At 35.0% G+C, this 11,300-nt stretch overlaps 1 protein-coding gene across 1 annotated transcript; it reads right to left on the bottom strand.

The window, feature by feature from the left end:
• Window positions 1–10,064: 10,064 nt before the first annotated feature.
• LOC133807233 (ATP synthase subunit b', chloroplastic) lies at window positions 10,065–11,037 on the bottom strand. The gene has a single exon (XM_062245421.1). It carries the CDS (start codon window positions 10,883–10,885, stop codon window positions 10,226–10,228), a length of 660 nt encoding a protein of 219 aa, XP_062101405.1. The 5' UTR covers window positions 10,886–11,037; the 3' UTR covers window positions 10,065–10,225.
• Window positions 11,038–11,300: the final 263 nt, after the last annotated feature.

The raw sequence follows: 11,300 nt of genomic DNA, 5'->3' as shown, positions 1-11,300 counted from the left end.
CTTTGTACCTTCTTCTTCAATTTTGTATTTGTTTTTCCAATGCCTCCCATTTCTGGTGTTAGTATAGAGATCATATAACCGATCTGAGAGGGCATTGAGGATGTGACCACTACAAATGAGCCCATCTTCTTCGCTCTTTCCTTGAGGACTTATTGAGTGTCATCATCCATAGCGGGATTTTGGGCTTTTCAATCTTTGTCTACAACATAATACACCTTGAGAGTAGTAAGAAGAAACATAATTTTGTCTTACCAATGCATAAAATTAGTTTCATCAAATCTATCTAATCTAACGAAGTCTTGAGTCATAAATTTCAATGCCGAAATTGAAGAAGATTCTTCCATAATGATATAGAATGTCACAAACAAGAGACTAGAGAATTTGATTGTTGGAGGGAGTGAAATTACAACACAAATATAATAAGAATCCACACACAATTTTGCTTGAAAGGGTCCAATAAAATATTGGAGTGGAAAAATGCAATCTCTAGTTGTAGAACAAACTCTTTGATCTTCTTGAAAACTTCAAACCCTAGATGAAACACCACTTGGATCCTTTTGATGAAGAAGAATCAAAACCAAGGCTTATACACGAGATGTATCATTATCCATATTCTTCATTTCCTAGCCCTTCATAAACTCTTGTGGATTTCTAGTAGGAAAGGGAATTGAGATTGAACAAACCTGTGAAGTTCTCAAAACAAGCACTTTCTTGATGAATTTCTTGTAAAAAACTTATGATATTTGAGAGCTAGAGAGGGGGTGGGAGGGGGGATAGAGAGAGAGTTAAAAAGTGCGACCAATTCTTTACAACTCTAAATGATCATTTTTATAGTGTAGGCACTGTCATTAAGTCTAACCAATGGATTAGAGCTATTAAACACATCAATTTGGAATAAAAAAAACATAACTTAAAACCTGAGACAGGCGATGACATGTCGTTTGTCTTGTGTCTCGAATTTGGTTCTTAGCTATGTGGCGACATGTCGCAACCCAGGTTGCGACATGTCGCCTACCCACTACCTAGGGTGCCCAAAATCACCTTTAATTACCTCCAAATGATTCAAAACTTTTTAAGGTAAGCTTAGATACCACATTGTATCACTTTACGCCCATAAAAGTCAATTATTAATGCCTTCAACAAAAACTCACATTTTCAAATCAACTTAAGTAGAAAATCATTAAGTGTTTTACACCAAATTGTGTACACAAATTAACCATTATATTTAACCAATCTCTACACTTAATACATACTAGACGACATGTCACCTAGTATCAGGCGACATGTTGCCTGGAGGTGATGTGCGACATATTGGATGCATTCTACCTTTTAGCCTTTTTAAGTGTCCACTTTCTAAACCAACAATGAATAGTGAGAATGAATTTAATATTTCAAACCCTATAGACTAATCAAGTCTTAGAGTATAAGTGCTTGTCTCCTCTAGTCAACATGCCATTTAATTCACACAAATCACCATGTATTAAATCTAGCAAGTTTGAACATCTATCAACACTTGGAAAATATTTATTAATCATTTTAGATTTAACACATAATTCACATTTATAATGCTTATTCACATCACAGTTAATTAATCCACATTTCACAACTCTTTTAATTATGCTATAACACATATGAGCATGTCTATTATGCCACAAATAATAAAGCTAGAATTAATCACATTGCAAGAATTAGATGTCATATTATTATTATGATTGGTTAAATACATGGTGATATTGGTTAAACACGAAGGGGTGCAAAAACCATAACAAATTCAGAAAAGTCAACCTATGAGAGTTGACTTTTAGTATAGGCATTTATAAATCATCTTTTTGGGTCCAAAGTGTTTCTTTGGAATATATGAGAGTACCAAAAAGTTTGGGAGCATTTGGGTATGTTTTGAGACAAATTTTGGAGCATCAAAACAGAGTCATCGACAATACGTCGCCTCTGGGAGGCAACGCGTTGCATAGCCAAAAAATGGTAGACCAGGCGACACGTCTCTTGGGCCGTCCATACGGGTCCGTACATCGACGTGTTTTTGGCTCCATAATTCAAATTAACATGCTCTAATCTCATTGGTTGAGTTTAATGAGGTTCTTATACTATTTAAAGGGTTCATTTGAGTTAATTGGTGACTTGATCACTCACTTCTCTCTCTCTCTCAAAGAACTTTCTCTCTCTCTCTCTCTCTAGATTTCAAGATAACTAGTTTTCTCCAAGATCTTCATAAAAAAAGATTGACTTGTATGAAAGATCAAGGCTTGTAAATCCCAATCTCATTCCATTATAGTAGCTTCAAGCAATTCCAAGGAGAAGGCTAGGAATAGAGATTTTTGGACAACAAATCTACATTTGTGTCAAGCCAAGTTACTTTTTGTGTTTCACATAAAATCGTAGACTTATGATTTTGTGTTTGAAGTTTGTTCTTCAAGAAAGGTCCACTCTACACTTTGTCTTTTTTGTTTATGTAATTTGTGATTATCTACCTATAGAGTTAGATTACTTGTTGTTCTATGCTTTGAGTTGTAATAAAAAAACAAGGTTGATTAACCCTAACCCCCAAAAATTATTATTGTCATTATCATGAGTACAAATTTTGATCATCTCATCACATGAATAAATCTTTCCCACAAAAGTGCCCAATTTAGTCAAATGATTTAATCGGATTCAAACTCCATTTTGATACCGGTTTTATTCAAGAGACTTACACTTATAATCTTTCTAGTCATATCGTGAACATAGAAAACATTAGTTAGAGTCACATTCTTCCCCTTAGTGAAATACAAAGCAATGCTTCCCCTTCCAAGTACCTTGGATCTCCTTTTATTTTCCATTTAGACTTCAAGTCCCTCCTTTGCACTTTCAAAGGTTTTGAAAAGAGTTTTATCATAGGTTACATGAGTGGTAGCACAAGTTTCATACCACCATCCTTGCACTTTCCTTTGGGTTGCATTAACTGTTGGGGTTTTATGCCCTAATTAAAACTCAAATTCTTTGTAATCTCATTTTATTATCAATAAAAGAATAGAAATCATTTTTTGACTTGGTCAATCACTTTGCTCACATGTTTTATTTTCAGGATTATTTATTTAATATAAACTTCTATTAAATCCAGAGCATATAGCTAATCTTATTTATAGTGGCGTAATCACAGTGGAATATAAATATGATTATATGTTCAAAAATAAGTTAGTCCTAAGATTAGTCAGTGCACCGGATTTACACTGACTTGCCAATCTACGATATGATCTACTTACACATTACAGTGTTATGTTCTTTCCAGAACATTAGCAAAGTAGATAAGATCGGATGTATTTGTTACATCGGACAGGACCGATATTGACAGTTGATAAGATAAGTAAACATACCGTTATTATCTATTCTAGTCATATCATATAGTTGACCATAGGTCAATTCAATCTCAATTCTGAGTGGTTAGTATTCAAACTGATTGTATTATTTGAGTTCTTTGACTTGTTCGTTACCAGCTTACCCTACGGACTAGCCCATACTTACATCTTGGGAACTCGGTAGTATAATTGAGTGGGAGTGTTAATCATAGATATGAACATCTATAGCTTCTAATGAAGAAGTGAAACGATGGTTTCCTTTTAGTTTGGTTCAAGGTGTTAAATGATAGAGATCTCATTTCAGTAATTAAATTAGTTTACTGAAATATCATTTACAAGGAACTAAGTGTTTTAAGGATAAAATACAATGAGGGGTAAAACGGTATTTTAGTCCTATCTCATTGTAGACTGTCTATAGAGGATTGAGTGACAATTATGGTTGTAACAATGGATAATTAATAACGTATCTATATTTGTTATAGAGCGTTCTATGAATTCAAGAGTGCAATTCCAAGTCTATAGTGGAGTCACGAGGAATTAATAAGTTAGTAAATTTATTTGTTAGATTTATGATAACTTATTGGAGCTTGATTTCATAGGCCCATGGTCCCCATTGTACCTTGGATAAAATCATCTAGATAGTCTCAATTAATTGATTTAATCATCAATTAGAATTATCAAAGTTGACCAGGTCAATTTTGGATAGTTTCACAGAGTTGTGTAATTTTGAGAAGAAAAGAGAAATTATGGCAGATTTATTAATTAAGATAAATTGATATCTAAATTAATAAATAAATTTAAATCAAGGTTCAAATTATAAATAATTAATTTGATAAAGGATTTAAATAATTATTTAATTAATTAAATCAATAGAAAATAATACAGGCCTTGATTTTAAGTCCAATGGGCTTATAATCAAATGGGAAATTTCACGGGCCTATAGCCCATGATAATTTCGACCTAGGGCTTCAAAATGGCTGTTATTTTATTGATTTTTTAATTAAATTAAATGGCCTAATTGAGTCTATAAAAGGAGTGCTTATAGAGAAGTCAAAACAAGGGTTTTTGATAAGTCAGATTTTCTGATAGTTTTATATTCTCTCTAAACACAAGTCCTTTTCTAAGCCACTTTCTTATTTTCTCTTCTTCTCTCTATATCTATCTCATGTGTTGAGAATTGCCCACACTAGTCTAGGTGGTTCTAAGGATACATTGGAAGATCGTGAAGAAAATAGAAGATCGGTTCAGTTTCTTGATAATACTCTGCGACAGAAAGGATACAAGAGTTAGAGAAACTGAAGGAAGGACTCTTAATTCCGCTGCGTATACTGTAAGTATTCTATTTTTGTTTCTCTTTGAATTCAATTTTAGAAACATGTTTTAGGCTATCTCGTATTAATTTGTTTAATATTAGATATACATGAAAATAAATAAAGATCCTGTATAAGTTTTTTCTAGCATTAACTTCACTCAAGGTTGCAATGATCTCAAAATCAATTGCGTAACATAATTACCTTCTCTTAAGGTTGCATTAGTCTCATCACTATATGCATAAGTTATGTCAATTTCCTGTAGAGTTATCATACATTCCTCATTGAATGCATTATTCTATATTAGGGTTGCAATTCATTCATCATTGAATGCATTATTCTCAATCAGGGTTACAATGCATTCCTCAATGAATGCATTAAATTTAATTAAGGTCACAAAGATCTCATCATCAAGTAAAGTAACCTAATTAGATTTATTTAAGAATGCAATGATCTCAACATCAATTTCCTTAACCCTAATCTTATTATGGTTAATTTTATTATTACCATATCTCACATGATGTTCAATAATTTTATAAACAAGCTAGTATAACAATAGCTCCTAATTTGTTCATTAACATTCATCATTGTACTCTTAACATAAACAATAAACTCAAACTCACAAACATATGGCAGCAAACACATTTCATTCAAATTCTTGAAATCTACACATTTATAAATAAGGAATTTGATGATACCATCACCTTAAGTTTGTAATATCATAGAGTAGTCTCATCATTTGTTGATGAAGACTTTGAATCCATAATCACATTCATGTAGTGCATATCCAAATAGATTTTTTTTTTTTATCTCTTATGGTTATGTGTTCAACACAAACCAAATCTTGAAGAAAGGATTTGGAGATTGTAAAAGTTGAACAAATTTTCCTCATTGTTGATTATGCAAAACACAAAAGAAAGTAATTAGAGATACAGATTTTTGATTGTTGGGGATTTATGGCTTACACTTTCTAAACCAATAATGAATAATGAGAATTAATTTCACAGTTTAACCCCTAGAGACTAATCAAGAACCATATTCAAAGTATGAATGCAAACACTACCCCAAAACTGGGCTTTCCCGACAATTTTTAACTGTCACAATTGAGCAATGGTGACAGTCGACTAACTGTCGCCATTGCCTATGTCGACGTAGGGTAGGCTACGGTGACAAATCTGTCGTGGTTATAACCGTGCACTGAATCTGTTTGAAATGTTATATTCTTATTCTGTAATTGTATCTATAACCTCTATTGTCATGCATTTGTTTGTGAATGGTCGACATAGGTCGGATTCAGCGAAGATCATGCAGAATGTAGGCCTAGATGGCAGGGCCACTATGGGCACTACGGGTGCACACGGGTCGGGTTTTCAGGTGCATCAGGTTTGGGTTTTGCGGGTTTCGGGTGGAGGAAAGTGGTACCGAATCCGGTCCGAAAATTTTGAGTTTTAGGGTGATTTCGGGTTTGGTCGGGTCGGGTTTGGTCAGGTTTCGGGTGGGATTGGTCCAAAAATTGGCTTTGGGCCGAAAATGGGCCTTGGTAAATTTTTTTTTTCAATTTTTGACACTTTTTTACTTTTTTTTTTGTTTTTCACATGTTTTTTTTTAACTTTGTTGTTAGTTTGGTAATGTTGATTTTTTTACAAATTGGGCCTTAGTGATTTTTTTTTTTAAAAAAGCATTAATTTTTTCAAATTTTTTTTTAGTTATGTTCGGGTTCTGGTGTAACCCGACCCGAACCCGACTCAAACCATGTCGGGTCGGATCGGATTTCACCTAAAGTCGACGGGTTTTGCAAAAAAAATTAGGTTTTCTGGTTGTGGGTTTGGCGGGTTTGCAGGTTTTTTGGGTCAAATGTTCACCCCTAGTATGCACTCACTCGGCACGAGCCGTGTAAATGTTTTAGATGCTGGCATGAGTTTATCTATACTTTGTGAAGCATAGTAGTTGTGATTTATGTTCCATTGAATATCTATTTTGCTTGGTTGGGTTTTCTTGCTGGGCTTTGGCTCGTGGGTGCTTTGTGGTGCAGGTAAGGGCAAGGGGAAACTGGGTGAGCCATGAGTTGGAGAGCTCTAGGGGCGGTGTGTACATACTCAACCTACTCTACTATCACAGCCGAGATTCTTTTGAGGGACTAGGACATAAGACTAGTTTTGCCACTGGCTAACCATTTTTGTAACTTTGAACATATTCGTATTTTGTTTATAAATTTTTTGGGATCCCTTGTGTATGCTCAAACTTTTTAATGATAAGCTTAACTCTTTTGAACTAAATCCCCTAATTATAGGGATTTCCTAATAGCATCTTCGTGTATTAAAAAAATGTGTCTTCGAGATCACATGTAGCCTCGAGCTCATCGTTCCAGTTGTCGCTATCTCCTTGCTTGATTGGTCTTTTGAACTTATTTTTTGGAGGAAACTCTTGTTGTCTTTGAGCCTACAACTCATGCTCGAGCACTGCTGACGTAGTTCTAGAACTTCGTGACAATTTGTACAAGTACAATGTTAACACTCGTTAATCCCAAGCATACACTTTACGAGCCTACATTTCGAGATTGTTTATTTATTCTTGAAATTTGGGTGTAACACCTTAAAATGTAGAAAATGCGAGAAGTCTTCGGACATTGGCGGTAGTGGCTGAAATCACCTAGAAATTATGTGCACGATCAAAGGAGGAGTTGGGGAGTTTTTCAAAACTAAAGAATCGAGGTTTTGATTGTGAAGAATTGCTCGAAAATGGTCTGAAAAATCAAAGAGTATTTTAGAGGAAAATTGGACAGAGTATCTACGTTTTAAGAGGGTAAAGGAAATGTTTTAAATTTGGAATTTTTAAATACTTACATGGGAAGATACCCATCCCTCGTTGGACATTTATTAATAGGAGGGCAAAGATCTCCTTCATAAAATGGTTAAAAAGTAGTTAGATAACTGACCAATCAGGAAACCCCGAAGCAAATATACATGTTAACATGGTGCCTCGTTCCAAGAGAAAAGTACTACTTTCAAACTGGCGTGCATTGATTCGAGAAATGAGGCAATGATTATGTTTCCCAATCATCCTAGCCAGATTTTGCTCACTAGAATTTCTCCGCTATGAGCAAGTCATATCGGGATAATTGTTATATGGTATTTTTTTCCCAATGCGCGAGAACTACCTCACAACATACCATCTAATAAGCTTGTTGAAGCCGAGCTTGCCAACACATTTGTAAAATTGCAAGACGCATCTCGACAAACTAGGGATATGAGTTCACTATGTTAACTCGCTGTCTGAACAATGACATGCAAGAAATACCTCACTTTTCTCAATGGTTTGAGCTCAGAGTATCGAGACAATATCTTATGAGAAAGGTGTGGCCTGCTCTTGATAGATAGTAGGTAACACACAAATCTCGACAAAGCCTAAACGACTCTTCAATTAAGGCAGACGGTTAAAAACGTTCATATGCTAAAGTATAGCTAATGTAGGCGTGTCAATGGGGATGTAACTATTATATTTATTTATCCAATCATTATTATACCAATTAAGTAACCATCAAACCACTTTTGCAACCTTCATTTATTTAACTGAAAAATGCTAATAACAATCGGGAAATTTCATGTTCTGTGCACAATAACTTAGTGAAATTTTTTAATATGCCAACATAAGTTACTATCTCAAATATATGACCATTTCAATTTTTTGGACAAAAATACCCCTGTCATTCAAACACTCATTTTCTCTCTCAGTTCAAACTCTCTCTCTCTCTCTCTCTCTCTAATGTTTCTCATTCTCCCACTCTCTCTCTCATTCTCATTCTAATCTCGTAGATCTCGAAAAAATACCAAAATTTAAAAAAAATCATCTAAAACGAACATTTGAGTGAAAAAATATGAACCTCCAAAGTTTTCGTCATATTTCAGTGCAAAGCACTGAAATTGTATCGTTTTAGCCAAAAATTAAGTTTTCATGATTGCATCGCAAAAGCATCGAAACACCATCGATTTCGCATAAAAAAACATCGATTTTGCATCAAAAAAGTATTGTTTTGGCCAAAAAGCAAGTTTTCATGATTGCATCGCAAAAATATCGAAACACCATCGATTTTGCATTGAAACACCATCGATTTTGTATCAAAAAAGCATCATTTTAGGCAAAAATCAAGTTTCATGATTGCATAAGAAGAGCGTTGAAATTCCATCGATTTTGCATGCAATCATGAAACTTGATTTTTTTTTTGCCAAAACGATGCTTTTTCGATGCAAAATCGATGCAATTTCGATGTTTTTACGATGCAATCATGAAACTTGATTTTTGGCCAAATTAATGATTTTTCGATGCAAAATCGAGCGTGTTTCAATGCAATCATGAGAACTTATTTTTTGGCCAAAATGATACTTTATCTATGCTTTTTCAATGTAAAATCGATGGTGTTTCGATGTTTTTGCGATTCAATCATGAAAAACTTTATTTTTGGCCAAACGATGCTTTTTCGATGTAATTTCGATGCTCTGCACTGAAATTTGATGAAAACTTTGAAGGTTCATATTTCTTCACTCAAATGTCTGTTTCAAATGATTTTTTTTTTAAATTAGTATTTTTTCGAGATCTACAAGATTAGAATGAGAGACAGAGTAAGAGACGTTAATGATTTTTGGCCAAATTAATGATTTTTCGATACAAAATCGATCGTGCTTCAATGCAAAATCGAGCGTGTTTCAATGCAATCATGAGACCTTATTTTTTGGCCAAAATGATACTTTTTCTATGCTTTTTCAATGTAAAATCGATGGTGTTTCGATGTTTTTGCGATTCAATCATGAAAACTTTATTTTTGGCCAAACGATGCTTTTTCGATATAATTTCGATACTTTGCACTGAAATTTGATGAAAACTTTGGAGGTTCATATTTCTTCCCTCAAATGTCTATTTCAAATGATTTTTTTTAGATCTACAAGATTAGAATGAGAGACAGAGTAAGAGACGTTAGAGAGAGAGAGTCCGAACTGAGAGAGCAAATGAACGTTTGAATGTTAGAAGTATTTTTGTTCAAAAATTAATTACTCATATATTTGTGATAGTAACTTATGTTGACATATTAAAAAATTTCACTAAGTTATCATGCATAAAACATAAATTTCGCTTACAATTTTACTCTAAAAGTGAACACATAGGCACCAATTTCTAAACTACTATAATTCCCTCGCTTTTTTTTTTTTAAAAAAAAAAAAAAGTTAGCAGCTAGTGTAAAAGCCAATTTTGTGTTGTTACCAAAATCATCCAACAACATTCCACATTATCATTTTATGGACACAAGTTGTTTTTTCACTTAGAAGCTCCCTCCGGTTGATCTAGTATCATTTTGGATTTAAAATTTTCATTTTACCCTTATTTTCAATTGATCCTCTATGTAGCTTACAAATTTACAAAATTTGGACCTTTATTTTTTTCAAAACTAAGCTTTTAAATTGTTTAAAAAAAATTTAAATATATCCCCTGATTTGATTACATATTAATACATGCATCCCATAATATTATCATACAAATATAAATCTTGCCCTTTCAAAAGGAATAAAAAAAAAATCAAAGAGGAAGGACCTTTTTGACAATATCCTGACTGAGATTAGCGATTTGGGAGTCGAGAGATTTGATAGACTCGATCTTCTGCTGCTCCAATTTGGCCAACGCCTCCTGCAACTCTGTATCCAACTTCTTCTTCTCCTCCGCCAGCTTCTGCTCCACTTCCAGCTGTGTCTCCTTCTTCATCTTGTTCAGCGCCGCCGATATCTCAGCCCTCGCCGCCTTCATCACTGCTGCCGCCTGCTCCTCCAGCTTCTTCACCTCCTCCGACGTGTCCTTCACTCCGCCCAGTTTCTCTTTAATGGCTGAGTCCCTCTCGTCCATGAAGTTCCCCAGCGGTGTGAAGTAGATCTTGTCCAACGCCACCATCAGCAGTAGAAACTCCCCCATTATAATGGGCAGAGTCAAGTTGAAGTCGAAGAGCGCCGCCTTTTCGATTTCCACCGCCAGCGATGGGGGCGCCAGAGCCAGAGAGGTCGCTGCTGCCAGGGAGAGAGATTTGAGAGCCGAGGTCGAGAGGGACTGCAACTGGGTCTTTGAGATTTTCGGGATTTTGGGTAGTGAGACTTGGAGTGAGATTTTGGGTCTGGAAGTTGGGGTAACGGAGGAGGATATAGAGGGAGGGGATATGAGCTTGGAGGAGGCCATGATCACGTTGGCCATGGAGTATTCCTTCGCGTCTGATTGTTCTGGTAATGGGTTTGTATTTGATTGAGAGAAAGAGTGATCCGGTTAAGGGGAGTGGGGATTTGGATTGGAAAAGGACGAAGCTGAGTATGGGATTTTCACACAAAGGCTATCTCTTCCTTTGCCACACAACAAACAAATCAAATTGAGATTAGGGAGTTGTGGTGGTCGTGGACTGGAGTGACTACTCCAGTGGGACCAAGTTTCACACGTGTGAGCTAATAACTTATGGCTCTGAAGTTATTGGACCCGGGTTCATTTACGGGTCTTCTTCTTCTTTTTTAATGGACCACCCGATTGTAATGAGATGTAATACTTTAATTTAAATTAGGGGTAAATATTTGGCCTGCAAAATCTGAAAACTCACATAATCTGCCCAACTCGAACCCCG

Source organism: Humulus lupulus, chromosome X (genome assembly GCF_963169125.1).
Source record: "Humulus lupulus chromosome X, drHumLupu1.1, whole genome shotgun sequence".
In the NCBI taxonomy this organism is placed as follows: Eukaryota; Viridiplantae; Streptophyta; class Magnoliopsida; order Rosales; family Cannabaceae; genus Humulus; species Humulus lupulus.
Note: the sequence above shows the minus strand (reverse complement) of the source record. Positions and strands in the feature narration are given on the sequence as shown.

What these genes read in the sequence shown, in the direction of transcription:
- LOC133807233 (XM_062245421.1), bottom strand. Translation starts at nt 10,885, where the DNA reads ATGGCCAACGTGATCATGGCCTCCTCCAAGCTCATATCCCCTCCCTCT.